Here is a 20,196-nt window from a genome sequence, read left to right as displayed (position 1 = left end):
GGCAGGACAGATTTGGCCCCCAGGCCTTGACTTTGACACGTGTTTTACAGCCTTGTCATAACATTTCACGATGACACAAATCAGCCAAAACCACCATAAAAATTATTATTTCCCCTCCAGTATTGGTGAGGACCTTTTACTGATTTAATCCCCGCTATCCTACCAAAATATTTTTATGTCAAAATAAATAAATAACGTTTAATTTTTCGATCGATTTCAGCTGCGCTTTCCCCGTTGATGCATTCGTCACTTCTCGCGATAGAGTCCACGTCACGCGATAGCTCCAAATAGTCCCCAAAGTTCTGTTCACAGAAGCTTAGCCGCGTCATTAAAAGCAGCAATGGCCGCCTTCCGCAGACTAGCTTCGTTGGCCGTCAAGCTAAATCTGCGTTCGGTGTCGAAAAACGAGCTGACCGGGCGACAGGCAGGCTTAGGCGCGCGTAAGTGTCTCACTTTTGGGCTTTGTCTTGCGACGGGAGGTGCCGTGGCACTTTACTTCTACGAGGACATGATTAACCGCCGTGGTTGGAGGAGGAAGATGGGGACTCGCAGCATCCACGCTTTGTTGCCATCCATCCCAGCCGTTGAAGCCAAAGAGAAGGTAGATGCCTTTAAACGGTCGGGTACTACACATGGCTTGATCACACATCGCTACTAAATATATTGTCTGATCGATTTTTAGTCACTGGGCTTGTGTTTTTATTTTTTATTTTATCACTTGCAAAAGAAACCCCACTACTACTTTGATCTCGCCTTTCACAAATGTACGAATACGTTCATAGTGACGTCGTTATATTTTCATGTAACATGTAATTTGTTCCGAAAACGCTTTGCTCCCTATTTGACAGCTGTGCCTTGTGCGCGCGCACACGCATGCAGTGGCGGCGCTCTCCGATAGAGCTGGTGCTGAAATGTCAACATGAAGACACGGCTTTGAATTGAAATGTAGAAGGTGCTGGACAACAGCGAATAACTAGTTGATTCCTCGATTGCAACACAAACCGGACTTCATATCCGGAAACGGAAATACAAAATCAAACGAAAACAGTGTGACGCGCATGCGCATATCATGCTTCATCGACAAGGACTCGATAACCGCATAATTTCTTTTAATCGTATAAGAGTTGTTATACGGCGTACACAATTCAAAATAATGAAAAAAAACATAAAATATGGGGAAAACGTACAAGTTGAAATGCAAATTTCACATTGCAAGATTGGATCCCGGATTTGAACCTACAACCTCTGAACTGTATGGTGGATGTAGTAACCCGTTGGCGACTGTACAATTTTTATTTTATTGTATGTGCAATACATTATAAAGTTGTATTTTAAAAATATTATTTCTAGAACCCAACAGTGCTACTATTCAAACTACATAATAAGCCGGGTCGCCTTGCAGACTTTTTTTGTCATTCCAATAAAAATTTTATTCCAATTGAAGGTTTACATTTGACATGATGCCTTCTTATGTGTCACTATATTAACCAGAACTGCTTACACTACAAAAGCGAAACATTCATCGTATATTTATGCTTCCTTAGTGAAGATAAACTGGCTTAAAAAGTATTCACACCCCTTGAACTTTCCCACATTTTGCTGCAGATTTTTATACTGCCATAAAGGGTCTGACACTATTTTCAATTTCACGATGCCCAGTATAAATAAACACAAAGAACAAAAACAGACACACCAAAAACAAAGATGTTATTCACCAGCTTGCCTTATGTATGTGGGGCTGAGTTCTCGACATCAAATATAGCGTGAAAAGTTCATGTAAAATACTTAATCATTTTATTTCTATTATTTATTCACAAATTGCTGAAGACAAGTTGTCTTAAAGTTAGAAAAGATTCAGCAATTGTAAACGTTCTGTTTGTGTTCCCAACAGGCGCACCCGATGGACTTTGAGGAGGGAGACGTGCACATGTCGAGTCATGAGCATCGTTTCCGTATGTTTAGCTCTGTGGAATATGACGGCCAGCTCTACATGACTCCCCAGAACTTCATTGAGTCAGTCACTATGAGTGAACCACGGAGTATGTATAGATTTTTTTTCTACACATAATACATTCATTTGTTGTGGCCTTCTTTACTATATGGTGTAGACACCAGCACGGGCTTTGAGTAAAAGAAAATATGTTGGGACATTAGTTCTTATGCGTACGTTCTTTTTTCTGTATGATTTATTGGTTTGTTTATCTGTGTGCCCTGCGATTGGTTGGCAACAGGTTCAGAATGTCCCCAGCGTACTGCCCACAGACAGCTGGGATAGGCAGCAGCACTACTGTGAACCTCATGAAAATAAGCGAATAAGTAAATGGATGAATGGATATTTTGTTTCAGAATCAAAACTTTTAAAGGACAACCGACATCACTTTTTTGTTTCCTGACATCAGAAAAACGTTTTATAGCATCTAAAATACCCAAAACACGCAGAATGATATTTTATTCAAATGCAAAACACCAATAAAAATGACTTAAAGTGTCCAAAATCTGCAAAAAAATTGAGCTGCGAATTGGGCATTTTCATAAAATCCTGCCCCCAGTTCGTGACGTCACGCCAATACGTCTTGCATTGCTGGAGAATCAAAACAATTAGGAATTAGGAAAAATTCCTTAGGAAAAGGAATTAACCAGCCCGTTTCCACAGGCTGATAAATTCCTTCCATGGACGTTGGTCGCCCTCTTCTGGCGGCTTTTTGGTGCAACATGAGGTTTTCAGACCAAACAAGTACAGCAAAATACATTGACGTGATGGAAGGACTGCTACAATGTGTCTTTTTTTCGGTCAGGGGCGTTCCTTCAGTGACGTCACGTACGGACTCGTCACCAACTCAAAAACAAGACTTCCCGAATATTCAGCGCGAGTCTTAAAACGTAGAATATAGCTATATGCGGTGGAATCTTTGTAAAATACGCTCAGTAGAAGTCATTTGAAGCCATTTTACAAATTATGGACTCAACTTGTCCGGCGACGTCGGTTGTCCTTTAATTGTCTCACAATGGGGAAATTTGCAGTCTACAGCAGCAATTTGAAAAGGGATGGGGGGGGGGGGGGTAAAAGTATAAAGAAACAAGATATTCTAAGCATAGTAAAAACGTCTGAGAGGTATACTGTAAATGTGCAAAACTGTTTCATAGAAAACTGTACATAGTGCAAGTATCAAGAAAATGGATATTGATATATGTAGCTGTATTGCATCAACACATATTTACAGTAGAAGAGTCCAGTTTTTTTGCACATGTGATTATTGAGAATTGAGAAGCCTTTTCAAGTTTGAAATTTTCCTTCGGACTGATTTAAATGTTCCTACACACAATGTTTGATCTGGCCTTTCCTATCTTTGCGGACCTGCTGCTGTTAGAGACAAAATTTCCCATACAACCTCCAAGCAGATGGCCTTACAGCTTTTGTTTAGTCTAAGATTCATGTTAGTCAGACACATTGACATTGACGCGCCTTCATTCAACATTCCATTTCCTTATATTCGCACTTTGTTGTAATCAATAGACATCCTAAATTCTGCTGTTGACACATATCCTTCTTTTATTGTCATAGTTATTCCCTCACAACACATTTTTTTTAATATTGTTCTCAAGTGGACAGTTGTTGCGTGCAAAACCATACACCCCTATGAGTGTTCACATCTGTGCGGCTCCTGACACACGATACGACCGCACATACCCACTCAGCATCTCACATCCTTTAATGCCCCCCTTTGAAGTTGAATTAAGATGAACTTTGTTGTATAAAACTGAACAAAAGTAATAGTATGGGCTTTTACTGGGACATTCCACCCACTACAAAGACCAGCACAGCGCACTTTAGATGGGCCTGTGATGATCACAGTTGTATATACAGCATGCGTATGTGTTGTGACTGTAGTGTGCACATTAAGACCATTTCTAGATAACACAGATGCTATCTGACAGAGCCCACCCAAACCCTCTTCTCCTCTTTCCTTTCTTTTTCTCTTTTTTGTCTGGCTCCTTTGGCAGACAAGAGGCCCTGGAGGTCCCTGACCAAACAGGTGGGAGACACACTGTGAAAGCTTCTTTATTCTTTCATTGATATTGTCTGCATCTTTTGCATTTTATATTTTTTTTCCTGCAGCATCATAGCCATAAATCAGAATGGTAAAATATGTGTTGCAAGCTTTATAGGTGAAACTTCAGATGTGCTTGGATTGTTTTTTAAATAAATGCCCCTGGTGGGGCAAAAAAGCCATCTTTGATGAAAATTAGCAGTTGACCAATGTTATGAAAACAATTACCAATGAATCACATAATTTGTTTGAAAGCACACACAAACACACACGCACACGTGTACACATACACACATTCAGATTCAAATTGTGATAACATATTGTGCCATTGCGGAGACCTGAGCGGATGTTGCTCAACTGCCAACATTTGATGGTGTTCTATTTTTAGAAACTAGTTAAGAATGCATCAACAGTGTCTCTTCTGGTTGCATCCAAAAATGCACACGGTGTGTACTCAAGTGCCTAAAAAGCGTCTCAAAATGCCATCCATTTAAATTATACACAATCCCTTCAGTTAAATGTGACCGTCAGTCAGTGTTTTTTTAGAAATTAAAGCCACGGGCACATTCAATGCATTTCTGTCGCAGTATTGCTGTAGTTTCTGTGTATGAATTTGACATGCACAAAATCGCATTTAAAAAATCCTAGAACATGTTGAATTCAACTTTTTTAAGCCTGGAGATGTTGTGGGGTGTTTATCTGAAATTCCATAATACTGTAGGTGTCTTCAAACACATTCTCAATATGACACTTGTAATAGTCGAGCCACAAGAGAAAATAACATGTCCAGTAAGCATTATGTCAGGATATGAACACAACTTGCTTGTGTTTTTGCTTAAACCTACAAAGACATGTTTTAAGATACAATTACAGACTGTTCATTGTTGTGAATGAAACATATTTTGCCAATTTACATAATGTGGGGTTCATTTTATCTATTTTTTTTTTCCAGGAGCTAGAGAAAATCCTCTCAGATACTCCCCCGGTATGGAGGGGATCGTCCAAACTATTCCGTAATCTGAAAGAACGAGGTACAGTATGCACTCATATAGACGCACATTCAAATTACAGCAGTGATTCTAAACCTGAGTTTGATCAAAACCCAAGAGTTCAGTCAGTCAGTTTTCACGGGTTTGACGTAGCTTCTGCCATGGAGAGTAACACACCCGACTCTACGGTTAATTCGTTATGTCACATCTGGCTGCAAAAGATCACATGACATTGCTTGTCCAATCAGTGGTGCGGGAAATTTCGTTTGCTTAGTAGTAAACGCGCGATTGTCGTGATAGTACGTCATACAAAAACAATAAAAAAATCTCTTGAACTCTTATTTACTTTTTACAATTTTTAATAAATGCATTTTTTTCAATATCTAGAATTTATAAAAATATTAAATATATTTAAAAAAGGGTTTGGTGAAGTTGCATAATAATTGGTAGGGTTCAGTACCTCTGAGAAGGTGAAGAACCACATGCATGCACCCCGCCTCCCTCACACACACACACACACACACACACACACACACACACACACACGCGCGCACACACACACCATTGCCAAAAGCAGAAAAGATATGCAACTAAAATATAGATTGAAACTGACACCTGAGTGAAATGTTTTAAATTGTCTTAACAATTACAATTAATTGCTGCATATGTGTGTGTGTGTGTTTACAAAGTATTGTCCATACTATTTACTATTCTTTGTAAAGATTATATTCATAAATCTTTATGGCTCACATCTCAAATGCCATATTATTACTCAATTTCACTCAAGATTTACCTGCCAATGTGTGTGTTTGCATGAGTCACGGTAGGTGTCTCTAATCCGAGGTTGGAAGCATGCTGTCTCTCCTGACTGCCAACCAACCTGCTGACCAAACTAAAAATAGGCCTTTCCTCTCTTTCCGTTTCTCTTCTCCTCATATAAGTATGCAGCAGCGAAAATATTTTTTTTTCAGCCCCCGCCCCACCACTCGTAAAAAGGAGGTGAATACCTCTGGGCATTTCCCTGTTTAATTTTGTAATATGTCAGTGAAAGCCCCGATATGTATGTACTGTACCGGTGATACAATCTGTGTTTGTCAGGGCACGTATTCTCGTGCTGAGCCTTGGAATGGCGACAGCTTTTGTAGAGTCACAAAATGAAATGGAATTCCGTGTGTGTTTTACATTTTCTCTGTTTTTGACACTAACATTTATTTGGAGTTTATATTATAAAATGGGATTTGCTGTGCTTTGGAAAGATGGACGATGCATGGGGACAGTCCTCAAAATATTAATGATTACAAGACGCACTATTTTAAAGCCAACATTTGCATTTTATGAAACAGTTTAAGGTTAGAATATGTGAAAACCTATGGAACTAACAATAGAACAATTTGAAAAGCTACAATGTGTGAAAACCTATAAAACTCACCATAGAACATCAATTCTAATTAAATCGAGAGTATACCAATTATTTTTTTCCTGTCTGTCTGATTGAACCATCAGTCCTTTGAGTGCATGATGTGAACATTGTTCAAGCTACATTCGAAGCAGTGGGGGAGATTTTGGTTCCAAATCATCTCCTTTACACAAAGTAGGTAGTAGGAAACACAAGACTGTCACTTGTTCTACCTGGTGTCATGTTCAGCAACACACATCCACGAGGAAGCAGTGTCCCATAACACTCAAGCGAGTCAACCTGAACTATCTGGACAATCAGACAGAAAGCAGAAAAGAGTGTTAATGGCCCTAAAGCAAGTAAGGATAACGTCCTGAAACATTTTTCACCTGCTTATAGAAACACACATACAAACATGTGCACGCACACACACACACACGCGCACACACACACACTCATGCACACACACACAGATTGTGACAGAATTTCCCCAAAATTAAAGTTTTTCTAAATGCCAAATTTTATTGGAAAGGCCTATCAAACCAGAGTACAGCACAACACGAAATTTGAAAATCAGATGAAGTAATAATAATCCATTTCAGCGCCTTTCATTACTCTCAAGGTCACTTTACAGTCACAGGATAATTTTTGTCTGTGGGTGAGCAGTGGCAGCCACACGCGCCAGCATTCACTCAACCCGGAATAACCCGAATAGATTGAAATCTAGCCAGCTAGCTAGGTAGATAGCTAATAGACAGAAAATACATAGCAAATAGATAGCTATCTAGGTAGCCAGTGAGGTAGCCAGCTGGCTAGCCAGCTAGATAGCTAGAAAGCTAGCTAGTTCTGCTAAAAATAACCATTACGAAGATTAGTTAGGCAGAAATTCCTCTGTGTCCTCTAAGTTGGTGCCCCCTTCAGAGAAATTTTCAGACCACATTGCTAGAACTAATGTGTGGCCAAATTGATTATTGCTTAACTTCAAGGAAATGCATATAAAGATGCAATGTTCGCAAAAGGAATTATTATGTGCAATAGTATCTGTGGTTGCATACGGCCATAACATTACTAACGCTCTCATGGTCTCATTGCTAGGTATCATCTCATACACAGAGTACCTGTTCCTGCTCTGCATCCTGACAAGTGAGTCCCTCCATATCCTGCTGTCTTTGCACTCTACATTCTATTATTGTGATTTAAAATACTGTATGTACTTCATATACTGTCTTGGTACAGCGTGGTGGCAGGTGGACTTCAGTTCAGACAGAGAAATATTTCTTTTTAGTTGGGGAAGCTCATCTGATATGATTGATTGGCGAGTACATTTGCGACATGGTCACCTGCCATTCAATTTTCAGTGGTTGATAAAAACCAGGCCCACTGCGATGGGTCAGTCAAGTATGGCCCCGTAGCTCATCGTGTGTCATACATTTTATTGAAATTTAGAGACACTCGCAATCAAATGATACAATTACGATAATTTGTGTTCAAATTACAATAGTTAATTCATAAAATTAGTGGCCCAGGAGAGCTTCTGAGATCCAAAAACAATCCAATCTGGCAAGCCACTCAACTGCTAACTATACTTGGAGAAGCATTTACATTTGTTAATAAATTGAAGGAATTAATGAAAGTGAAAGTCGTGCTAATTTACGCTCTATCCGACCATTATTCAATTCTGACTGTATGCTATTTGGGTATTTACAAATACCTTTAACAGACTCTGTGGATAACCCTCAGCATGTGTGTTCTTCTCTGCTGCAGAGCCCCATGCTGGTTTTAAGATTGCTTTCAATATGTTTGATGCAGACGGCAACCAGATGGTGGACAAGAGGGAGTTCTTGGTGGTAAGTCGCAAATAGGAAAGCCAAACCAATCATCCATGATATCATTTCCATTCTATTTTCAGTTTCAGCTGACAGTAATGAAGATAATGTATGTGTATTTAGTAGGTTTCGTCTGAATGTACAGTGCCATTGTAGGCAGAAAAAAAACGCATTTTGGGTTTAATCAGTGAGGTCTAAATAAATGAAGAGGACAAAAGTGCAAATACTGTGTGGTTTGTATTTAATTGCGATGCATAAAAATAAACATTTATCCATGTTTTTGTAGCTTCAAGAGATCTTCCGGAAGAAAAATGAGAAGAAAGGGAGAAAAGGAAATGCTGAGAAGTCTGCACAGTTGGTAAGCAAGTCGGTAATCAGGACTGTGGGATCAAAACAATCCAGTTTACTTGTTGTCATGAATATAACCAATGTTGTAACAATTATGGATTGTTTATATCAACTAAAGCTACTTATCCATTGTATTATTCAGATCATTTTAAATCATCCATGAATGTATTGGAATACAACAGTTCCTGTTACGTTGCGCTTTTGTTGATATTGAACTGCTGTGCCAAACTGTGGATGGATTTAAAACGATGAAAATCATTACGTAGCAGTTTAGGATAATAACCCATCATCTAACCATGACTGAGTGCATGCTGCCTTTCAAATTTTTGTTCTTTGTTGTACCTTGATGGTAACTTCCCAACCTGTTATTTGACCAAAATGGATATACTCTTGTATAAATGGTCTTATTTCATACTTTTGTGATTAAGGTTTAGGAACAAAATTTTCTTGTGTTCATTAACCACTTCAAACAATGGAATTACTGACAAGAATAATTGTTGTAGAAGAATTTAGACAATATGTTAATACTTGTTAAAGAGCAAACATTGGTGTTGTGACTTGAGGAAATTTTTGTTGGGAAAATGAATTTGCGGATCTTATAATAATAATAATAATAATAATAATAATAAATAATAATAATAATAATAATACATTTCATTTGTAAGCGTCTTTCAAAACTCTCAAGATCACAGGATAAGCTTTTCTGTAGGTGAGCAGCAGCAGCCACACACGCCAGCGTTCACAAAACCCGGAACAACTCAAATAAATCAAAAGCTAACTAGCTAGCTAATCGATAGCTAATAGACAGCCAGCCAGTCTGCTAGATGGCTAGCCAGCTAGATAGCCAGCCTGCTACATAGCTAGATAGCCAGTTAATTCAGACTGGTTTGTCAAGGTTGTACATCTACATTTTCCATGATCAATTAAGGACCCTATTTATGAGCGTATTTTCAACACAAGGGTTTGTATTAACAATACAAATCGAGCCCTGCATACTACCTATAATATTTTATGGGGGGAAAAATACTGTATAGTGTATTCTATCCATTGACTATACAGCTACTACCTAATCTTTAAATACAGATTTAAAGATTGCAAAACGTGTTCCTCTAAGACATAATCATAGATACATTGGAAATTGGACATGTCCCTCCTGATGCGGAGTGTATCCACAACCTTTCCTCTTGCATGTACTAACATGTCTTTTATCTTTTCTCCTTCTTCCTCTCTGACTGCATGCTCTGCCGTCCTCTGTCTCTCCCTCACGCCTCTTTTCTGTGTGGTAGAGTATGCAGCTGTATGGATATCAGGTTGCCCCCATGAACAGCGTATGTATAAAAAAAAATCATACCCCGTAGTGTTCATTTTGCTCACCTTCGATGGTTTGAGAATGTGATTAAAAGGGTGTAATCACTGCATTAAATAATGAATCCATTTAAAAGTGTGCTTGTTGGTGGCTTCAGATAAAATTCTTCAAGAAATATAGTGTAGTAAACAACTCAGAATATTATTTGCGATATTAAATGTTGTTTCCCCTATTAGCTTCATTATTTCATCCAGCATGAATAAAAAAGAGAACTTAAGAGGACGCTACATATAAGCGACAATCTGTGATCAAGTGTAATGAAATAAGAATAGTGTGCTAATGCGGTTTTGAGTGATGTAGGGGACATTAAAGTCAGAAGCAATATACTTCCAATCCAATCCAATCCAAACCCTGATTGAAATGCTGTATTTTGTCACCAATTAAACATTGGTGATGAAGGACTTCCAAGCTAGTCAGAACTGTGTGAAGTCCCGTAGTAAATGCATTTGCATTTACTTTTAATATATGCTCATAACTTTTAGCATCAGGGTGCGGTCCTGTTAAAAAGCTTTCAGTCGCGTTCGCCATGAAGAAAATGAGAGTCAGGCAGGTCATGGCTCATCAGCTACACTTTTTCGAGGAACCACACTTCAGATCAGATTCAGGTTTTTTGGTCAAAACATTTCTCTTTCGACTGTAGTTCCACATTTTGCTTCTGTATTTTCGAGTACAAACACAAGAATTTGGTGTATGCACTATGGCCACCAAATGGCACATAATCTTTTTTTTCTGATATTTAATAGCATAAACTGTCAAGTCAGTAGTACAGTTTCTGAGTTTTTGGTAGCAAAACATATTATTTACATTTTCTATCAACATCTAGGATTCTTGACACTAATAAGTTACAATCCACTGAAAAGGTATGTTCTTAATCTTTCAAATTAATGTTTACAAGCAGGCTCTTATGTATAAAAAAACACCATCAAATTAGCATGAGAGTGTTTAATAGTCCACTTCCTTGGGACTGTACCCTGCCTGAAAAATTGGGTACATCTTGTATTTTGCTCTGGTCCCATGTCACATCACTTTAATATGATTATACGGTATATGACTAAAATCGGATTGATCTGTAAAATTCAAAAGCTAATGCCTGAAGTGGTGGTGTTGGATGTGAACTGACACTGGCCCCTCCTTGACCACCCCTACAGGTGCTAAAAAAAGACAATCAGGAGTTTGTGGCGTGGAGTTACTGGGACGTTCTAAGGCGAGGCGCCAGCCAAATCCTGTTTTCTGACCTGGCAGAGGTACACAGATGCACCTGCCCTCTATCATGTCATTCTTCCAGCGTTTTCATGAACTCCACCCGTTCTTTAAAATTCTCCAATCATCCCTGCTTGTTTGTCTGTTCCTGTCATGCATAGCAGAATAACACCTAAAATACACAAAGACAATGAGGCTATTTCTACGCATCAAAATTAACAATTTGTTGAGCTGCATTATCAACCTGCAATGTCTTCTTGTTAGCTTCAATCACGCTAGGTGTGTCGCAAATGTCTTTTTTATTCATTTGTCTGCTCAACATCAGTTGAGAAATTGGATTTACCTAATAAAGGTAAATCCAATCGAAATGCCCCAAAATGCTTCCCCACCTTCCCTTTTAGTTACCCCTCTTAGCATATTCCTTTTTTCAGCCTTAATTTCTTTCTTTCGGTTATACACTCATAACAGTACGTTAATTTCAACTTGCATTCCCTTAAAAATCATCTAAATACGTACATGTATTTATTTTGGGAAAATTATACTTTAAACGGTTTGAATAGAGCACACCTATTTTCTATGTCTTTTCATGCTTATTTAAAAAGCTCTACTATACTGTGGTGACATAATTTTCCAGAATTAGGTAATACAGTATAATGTATCTTAGTATGTTTGTTTAATAGCTGATGTCTTCTTTTTTTCATTACATCTATATAATAGGAATGTATGTTGTTTTATGCGACAAAGCACGTTGAACCCATATCCTCTATAATTTACGATGCAATTATTTGCAATTCAAAATGCGGACCTCAGAAACGAAAATATTTAATTGGAATTTACACTAGCTTGCATAATTTTTCTTCCTTTTTTTTCATTAATTGCCAGGAGGAAATCACATGGCATTCATTTCTACTTCAATAATTAGTCATTTATTTTCACTGTCGACATTAATGACACTAAATTGGTGAATGGTCGCAATGCGGTTCAACATATCTTGCCATTTCTATATCTGGAAATCACACAGAACACTGTCAAATATTTTTAGATTGGAAAGACCGTGAACTAGTTTGAAAGGCAGCAATCTGTGAAAAAAAACGCACCTGAAAGCCACCTTGGAGGTGTTGCCAATGATGAGTAACAGCTAAAACATAGCACACTGGCTAGCTCTCTAATGACAGGCTTTGTGCTGCGGCACTGCCGTGGCAACGGAAGCTGAGGTGAAGGTAATAACAGTGAAGTGTAACGGGTCTGACCTTGTATTTACTCTCCGGAACCTTTCATCTGCTGGGATGTTAGATGGACAGAGCGCACACACAGGATCTGGCAAAGTCACAATACAGAATCAACAAAATGTGAAAACATCCAGCAAATTCAAATTCTTTGACACTAGATCATGAATAAATTATGCAAACGTGCAAAAGTTAAACTCAATTGTGGAAAGAAGAAGACGCTGAAGTGATGGAACACACTTGAGATAAGAAGTGGTTGATCAGATAAATAGAGTAAAAGAGGAAGAGATACAATCACCAAATAGGTGAGGGTAGGCTAGATTGGTGGCGAGAGGTCAGCGGACAACAAATGTTGAGGTACAAAGTGGGTGGGTAGAAGAAAGCCTCGGGAAACACTTTGAGGGCAAAAGAAAGAAGCGGGTTGTATTTAAAGAAGGACGTGTTTACTCAACAGATTAGTCACGCTCTTTGCTCTTGTGTGGTAAAAGAGGTTCTTACTGACAGCTACAGGACGAACCACTGACAGTTACCAGCAGGAGAAAGGAAATAAAGGTAAACTGAGAATGAGAGGAAAATAAATGACCGGGGAAGGTAAAAAAAGGAATGTCAGAAGGTGGAAGACAAGGGAGAGAAGACCAGGTCATGGGAAAGAAAATGTGGCATAGCCTGCATTCATTCCGTGGAAAGTCTTACTGACACTTGAAAGAATAAAATGATGGACAATGTAATGCTCTTCTGAGGTCTTCGGTATAGATTCAAAAGACCATATAGACCCTATATGGCCCTATATTATAGGGTTTACACCAGGATGAACTGTTTCTACCTGTACCATAAATAATAATAAGTTTGTTTGTAAAACACACACACACACACACACACACACACGTGCCTTTGAACGGAGCTGAGATTTTGTCATCAAAGTGGTAAACTCACAATGATACCACCGCACTTGAATGAATGACAACATTGTTAAAAACCCTTTAGCACAGGGGTCTCAAACGCAAACAGGGGTTGGGCCGCATCAGGATTTTCACAAGAAAAGCACAGATAAAACATTCCAATGTTCTCGAAATCTTTATTTTTAAAGCACAAAAAAAATTAATTAAATAAATAAATGGAAAATTTTATTTGATTGCAAAATGGCGACCTCCTGTGGCCACCTCCGTTTCCACAGGCTGATCAATTCCTTATATGGAGCTTGGACACCCTCTTCTGGCGGCTTTTGGGTGCAACACAAGGTTTTCAGACCAAACAATACAGCAAAATACATTGACGTGATGGAAGGACTGCTACAATGTATCTTTTATTCGGTGTGGGGCGTTCCTCTAGTGACGTCACGTACGGACTCGTCACCAACTCAAAAACAAGACTTCCTGAATATTCAGCGTGAGTCTTAAAACGTAAAATTTAGCTATATGTGGTGGAATCTTTGTAAAATACGCTCAGTAGAATTCATTTGAAGCCATTTTACAAATTATGGACACAGCTTGTCTGGAGACGTCGGTTGTCCTTTAAAGATATTCACTTGAGTTTGTGAGCTATGTTGGGGTGCACTGATCACCAGCTTTGGTTTGGTTATTTACAAAAAAATCCCAAATCTCTTCGTTTGTGACATGTTGAGAAACGGACAGCGTTTTTCAGTCAAAAATGTCATGTAAGTTTTGTTGAATTGTCTGTCACAGTTATTCTATGTTTCTCTTTTTGTCTTCTTTGTTTTTGACTTCAGCGTGCAGATGAGAGTCTAACTATTGATACCACCCTGCTGGTTCATTTCTTCGGGAAGAAAGGGAAGGCTGAGCTCACTTTTGATGACTTTTATAGGTATTTCGAAGCTTGCACAAAAGCTTGTGATGACTCCATACACATGAATTCCCGCTTTTAATTCGCAAGTCTCTTTTTGTATGACAGTCTTTTTTTACCCTGATTTCAAATTAGGTCTATGCTGTCTGTCCTTTGTTTTACATTTTAGGTTCATGGATAACCTCCAGACTGAGGTTCTAGAGATTGAATTTCTGACCTACTCTAAAGGAATGGCCACCATCAGTGAAGAGGACTTTGCCAAGATCCTCTTGCGCTTCACCAACGTGGAGAATATTGGCGCCTACCTGGAAAACGTTCGACAAAGCATACCCGATGAAAAGGTAGGAATGCTGTCTTTGTTTCAACAGTGACTTCCACAAAAAGAGAAGTTGTGCCTTAACAAACTTATTGGTTCTCTGTCCGATCAACAAAACATTGCTGTACCTGAAATAAATATCTGCTGTTTTTTTCAATGCATCCATTTTCTAAACCCCTTTATCCTCATAAGGGTCACTCTGTGGAGCTGTCTTTGGGTAGGATATGTCTGGAGTTATATGGGCTTGAAATGAGGGTGGTATAACAGTCTCTTTTGAGGTGAAACTGAAGATGGGGTTCTTTTCCATGTATTTCTAGGCCTCACCCCGCTTGATGTCCTCCCTAGGTTGCCTAGTCACCATTAGCAAGGTTCTAAATCCGGTGTTCCGTGCTATGGTCCCAACTGGCGACGAGTTCCATGCAGCAATCCCTTTCTCGGTGTTCTTCCACAGAGGACAACAATGTAGCTTGTCTCCTCGGCCGCCACACTTAGAGACTCTCTGGCCTTAAAAGCCTTGCATGCCAATCAAGCCATGATCAGCCACGGGTGTGGGGTTTGTACTGCTGCCTTCCACCACATAGGGCCAAAACTCTCGCTGGGTGGAGCCATTTTAGGGGAATATATTTCCCCTAAAGGACCCCGCCTCTCGTGACAGCACAATACGTACATCTTAGTTAACATAGCGCTTTAACAACAGCTGAAGCTAGAACAAAGCACGAACATGGAAAAAAAAAATTTCAAAAAAAAAAAGTTTTTGTCAAAATAAAAGAACAAACCAATATCCACTTCCAAGGAACTTCACATTGTTGCAATACAAATTTCAAGTTATGTTTTGGGTTGACATTTTATCTTTTGCGTGCAGCAGCACTTCAATTCCTTCTTTTTGATTTATTCTTCTTATGTGAGTGTTTCTGCCTCCCAGCCATGAATAGCACCTGAAATTTCCCACCACCATTTCTGCCTGCAGCTGTTGTCGTGCTCCACACTTCAACGCTCAACTGACTCGCTTGACCACAGACACACACACTCATTTCATACGTGCGCACATACTATCAGTCTTTTTACTCTCGATCAACTGTATGCATTTATTCGTATAACTAGTCATAAAATTTTTCATTGTTTGAGCGATTGATTTATATTTATTAAAATTCATCATCATTTGTCTCAAAACAGAATTCTATGCTATCAATGTTTCCACGTGATCATTCAGTTCCCAATAAACTACCCATTTACATTCCCACGGCAGTAAACCACCAACATATGTCGTATGGTAAATCGCTTTATTGGCATGAGTGGCTACTTTTGCTCATTACACAAGTTTGTCTTTTTTGCTGTGTTTTAAATTGATATATCACTGAGCTGAACTGCCTAGAAGAGTGTTAATGCGTGTCTGTTTCTTTCCCTGTTTAAGGGAATCACGTTTGATGAGTTCCGCTGTTTCTTCCAATTTCTCAACAACCTAGAGGACTTTGCCATTGCCATGCAAATGTACAATTTTGCTTCTCGCTCCATCGGGCAAGGTTGGAAAACACCTGTGAAAGCTACAATTCAGGCACACTTGGTTCCCTTTTTTTTCTGAGTGACACACAGAATTTGTCTTTGTCCCCTACCAGATGAGTTTGCTCGAGCAGTGTATGTGGCCACAGGTCTCAAGCTGACACATCACTTGGTCAACACAATCTTCAAGATCTTCGACGTGGATCATGATGACCAACTCTCTTACAAGGAGTTCATTGGCATCATGAAGGACAGGCTGCACCGAGGCGCCAGGGTAAGGAAATAGCTTTTTGATTGACGCATACCAGAAGACAAAGCGTTATTTCATTTTATTGCCATTCCCAGTGGATGTTTACTTTAAAGGACAACCGACGTCACTTTTTTGTTTCCTAACTAATATCAGAAAGACGTTTTATAGCATCTAAAATACCCAAAACACGCAGTATGATAGTTTTAGTCAAATGCAAAACACCAATAAAAATGACTTAGTGTCCAAAATCTGCAAAAAAATTGAGCTGCGAATTCGGCATTTTCAGAAAGTCCCGCCCCCAGTTCGTGACGTCACGCCAAGACGTCTTCAGATTCGGAGAATATGCTTTCTTGTTACACATCCAGTTATGAATATAATTCAAATAGTTCTGAAGAGGAAAGCATACATGTTTGCAATCGATTAAATTTATTCCATGTCATTTTGAGGCATCTGTACTGCAATGTAGCATCCCAGAAAAGGCGACCTCTTGTAGACATGACAGTGTCTCCACAGGCTGATAAATTCCTTATATGGAGCTTGGACGCCCTCTTCTGGCGCAACACGGGGCTTTCAGACAAAACAATCATTGACGTGATGGAAGGACTGCTACAATGTGTCCTTTTTTTCGGTCAGGGGCGTTCCTTCAGTGACGTCACGTACGGACTGGTCACCAACTCAAAAACAAGACTTCCGGAATATTCAGCACGAGTCTTAAAACGTAAAATATAGCTATATGCGGTGGAATCTTTGTAAAATACGCTCAGTAGAAGTCATTTGAAGCCATTTTACAAATTATGGACACAACTTGTCCGGAGACGTCAGTTGTCCTTTAAACATCAAACAAAATTTTACACATTGTGTATACAGTACAATCAAACTACATCGCATTTATGCTAACACATTATGTGATGCACCATAAACAGGCTAACAAAACTATGTTGAGGCTTTCTGATCTGTGAAGAACCACTAATATTATTCCGGCTTAGTTGAAACTGTCTTTTGTGTCTCTTCATGTCATTTTCAGAGGTTTATATCATAAGTGGCCAGCATTCCTGGTTCTCGACATTTGGTCATTGCGACAATATAAAAGAAAGGGTAATTGCATTTGTTGCGCAGTCCTTTTCGACACTTCATGTACAACACTTAAAATAAAGCAGCATCGCTAAAGAATGACTGCATACTATGGCCCCTGAATGCACCACGACTCTGTAAGTGAATGAGCTGGAGTGAATGTGAACCTCAGGGCTGAATCAATGGGTTTCCAATACGGTGAAGGACTCAGTCAACAAATCTTTTGAAGGAAACTTACAATTCCCTGAATGATTCGGTCAACTAATCATATGAATGAAGCTTTTTAATGAACCAATTCTTTTGAATCAACACAGTCAAATGAACTGCCATCATTGCTGTATAGTGAAAGCAGTGGGGACTTTTCAAGATCTTTTATCTTTATCATCTTTGACAGCCTGGAGGGGAAAAAAGTTGTTATCAACCACACCTAATTATTTGAAGTGGTGAAACACTCCAAAAGAAATGGAAACCACCTCGTGTCACTGCACTGAGATGCTTCTAGAGAAAAAAACACTGTTCTAACAGTGTTTTCTGATACCTCAACACAAATGACTGTCAACATTGTTGAATTAAATTAAGATAACATTAGTTCCAGTTTTGTATTTTTAACCAATAGTTGGTTACAGTCCACATCATTGATAATTCGCCATTTCTCTTTCTTTCTCTCCTCTCACACTCTTTCATGCATTCTTGCTTCCTTTGTTGTCCCTGCAAAATGCCACTCCTAACTTTATTACAATTCAAACACATCATTTATTTCCCGCTTGTCTTCCTCTCTTTTATTCTGCTCCAAACACCTTTCCCTGTTCATTCATTCACCTGCATTTCACCTTTCTTCTGTCACCACATTACATAATTCTCAGGGATATAAAGCAATGGAGCGCACCATCTCCTTTCGATCCTGTTTGAAAAGAGAGCTGGCAAGCAGGTAAGTAAACCCAACAACTGGACCCACTCCATGTGTGTTGCTTAAAATATAAAGCGTTATACACCTAAGATAGGTTTTAGAATGTGATTCTGACAACTTAGCTCTGTGAAATATGTTGTAATATAGACTGAAAGTATTCATAACTGTTGACTTTTACCTTTAACATGCCACCATTTGCTGTATGTTTACTAGGTGAATGCACCCTGCTGCAACTCCTTTCCCCACTGTCTTATCTCCGAAGCTAAGAGACAAAAAGACTGGTCCTGGATGGGAGTCATAATAGATTTATGCTGTGGAGAAGCAATGCTACAGAACTGTTCACATGCACACCATTTTTAATTCAAGTGTACGGATGAAATATACTGAAAGTTTTGGAAAGGTTCTACTAAAAATAATCACATACAAAAAAGTTCAGGGTGGCATGATGGTCACCTGGTTAGCATGTCCGCCTCACCAAGTTGGAGTTTGCATGCTCTCCCCGTGACTGCATAGGTTTTCCCCGGGTACTAACACATAACAAAAACATGCATGGTAGGTTGATTGAATGTGATTGTGAGTGCAAACAGCTATCTGTCCGTCTGTGTATGCCCTGCAATTGGCTGGCAACCAGTTCAGGGTATACACTACTTACTGCCTAAAGTCACCTAGGATTGGCTCCAATACACTTGTGAGAAGGGATGGATGGATGGATGGATGGATGGATGGATGGATGGATGGATGGATTATTTCCATAATGGTCATGCACACAGTTCCCCCTAGACCCCCCCCCCCGCCCCATTTTAGTCCTCTCCCTATTCGTTTTATTCATATCCATGTTACATGTTTTCTTTTTATGTAGTATATGTGCGCCTGATGTTTGGTGATATAATACAATCTTATCTGTTCAAAAATTTACAATGTCCCTATTGAATTAAAATGTTAAATATAAACATACCTATCGAAGTGAAATTGTTTCCCTCTCAGGTAAATTAATCAATTGAATATTGCAATTTGAATTTATATTTAAGCAATTTTAATTTGAAGCCCTCACCTGAAATTCAAATCTGAATAATGTTTTTCCACATTCGGGTTTCGAAATACACATTGAAATCTTTCCCACATCGATTCAGTTTTTTTTTTTGACATTCCGTTTGAAAATTACAAATTCCGATATTAATGCGAAAATTCAGTTCGTGTGAAAGAGTGCGAGTACTTGAGAATGAGCAATCGATTACAGAACTTAGATCTTTTTGCCAAATCGGCAGCTTCGTTCTGAACATGTGACGCAACGCTCCAGAAAAAAAAATCACCTTTAACCTTTGCGTTGTCATCGGTTAAAGAGATGAAGATGTGCTTCCTTTAAAGCTGAGGAAAGTACAGCGTCTATTTAGCAAGGTATCAAAACAAAAAGATCTCGGTGTGAATCCGTTTCGATGTACGTTTTATTTCAACTATCACCCCGTGGCTGCATTGAATTCCATGCGTTAGGAGAAACCGACACCTAGGGGTAGCAAAAGCGCACAGCACGTATCGTTCCACCGTTTTTTTTTTTTTTTGAGGGCGAGGGGATGTCTCCGCAGTATTTCTTTTTTATTCTGAAGCCAAATCCGGCCCTTTATTTTGGTCGTTCTGGTTGATGCCATGTATGAGTGTGATCATTTACCGATTGTTCATATACAAACAAACAAATAAAAACATAAACTTAGGATATTTCTATTTCCAAATCCTCCTATTATTTCGCATATTTTAAAGCTCAAACGATGTATTGGTGTATAAATCATTATCGACATTACCGGGGTATTCACTTTCAATTCGCGAAAACACTTCCTCGATAAATAAACCAGGTAGCTAGACTATTTTTCTCTGTAATATGTGTTACCAGTTTTTGTGATAAGGAAAACCGAAAAATATCGGGTATTAGGAAAAAATGAAATAATGACAATTAACTCTGGTTT

General features: G+C 38.9%; 1 protein-coding gene across 5 annotated transcripts; it reads left to right on the top strand.

Annotated features, from left to right (window-relative positions):
* Positions 1-265: 265 nt before the first annotated feature.
* On the top strand, positions 266-19,178 carry micu3a (mitochondrial calcium uptake 3a). 5 transcript variants are annotated; one of them, XM_089006386.1, is made up of 15 exons: positions 269-601; positions 1,892-2,039; positions 4,003-4,034; positions 5,002-5,080; positions 7,530-7,577; positions 8,199-8,281; positions 8,547-8,618; positions 9,895-9,936; positions 11,123-11,218; positions 14,127-14,221; positions 14,370-14,541; positions 15,928-16,036; positions 16,130-16,287; positions 18,198-18,262; positions 18,455-19,178. In XM_089006386.1, exons 1-15 carry the CDS (start codon positions 341-343, stop codon positions 18,456-18,458), a joined length of 1,464 nt encoding a protein of 487 aa, XP_088862512.1. In that variant the 5' UTR covers positions 269-340; the 3' UTR covers positions 18,459-19,178. The 5 variants fall into 5 exon arrangements, with proteins under 5 accessions (XP_088862513.1, XP_088862517.1, XP_088862512.1 ...); XM_089006387.1 differs by lacking the exon at positions 18,455-19,178 and having other exon boundaries at positions 266-601; positions 18,198-18,266; XM_089006390.1 differs by lacking the exon at positions 9,895-9,936.
* The last annotated feature ends 1,018 nt before the right edge of the window (positions 19,179-20,196 follow it).

This window comes from Hippocampus bargibanti, linkage group LG10 (genome assembly GCF_051943395.1).
Source record: "Hippocampus bargibanti isolate YZ-2025 linkage group LG10, ASM5194339v1, whole genome shotgun sequence".
Lineage (NCBI taxonomy): Eukaryota > Metazoa > Chordata > Actinopteri > Syngnathiformes > Syngnathidae > Hippocampus > Hippocampus bargibanti.
Note: the sequence above shows the minus strand (reverse complement) of the source record. Positions and strands in the feature narration are given on the sequence as shown.

Bases quoted from the DNA above. Each gene is read 5' to 3' on its own strand.
- micu3a (XM_089006386.1), top strand. From the start codon at position 341: ATGGCCGCCTTCCGCAGACTAGCTTCGTTGGCCGTCAAGCTAAATCTG. The intron at 14,222-14,369 runs GTATTTCGAAGC...TTTACATTTTAG, and splicing joins ACTTTTGATGACTTTTATAG to GTTCATGGATAACCTCCAGA. The intron at 16,037-16,129 runs GTTGGAAAACAC...GTCCCCTACCAG, and splicing joins TTCTCGCTCCATCGGGCAAG to ATGAGTTTGCTCGAGCAGTG.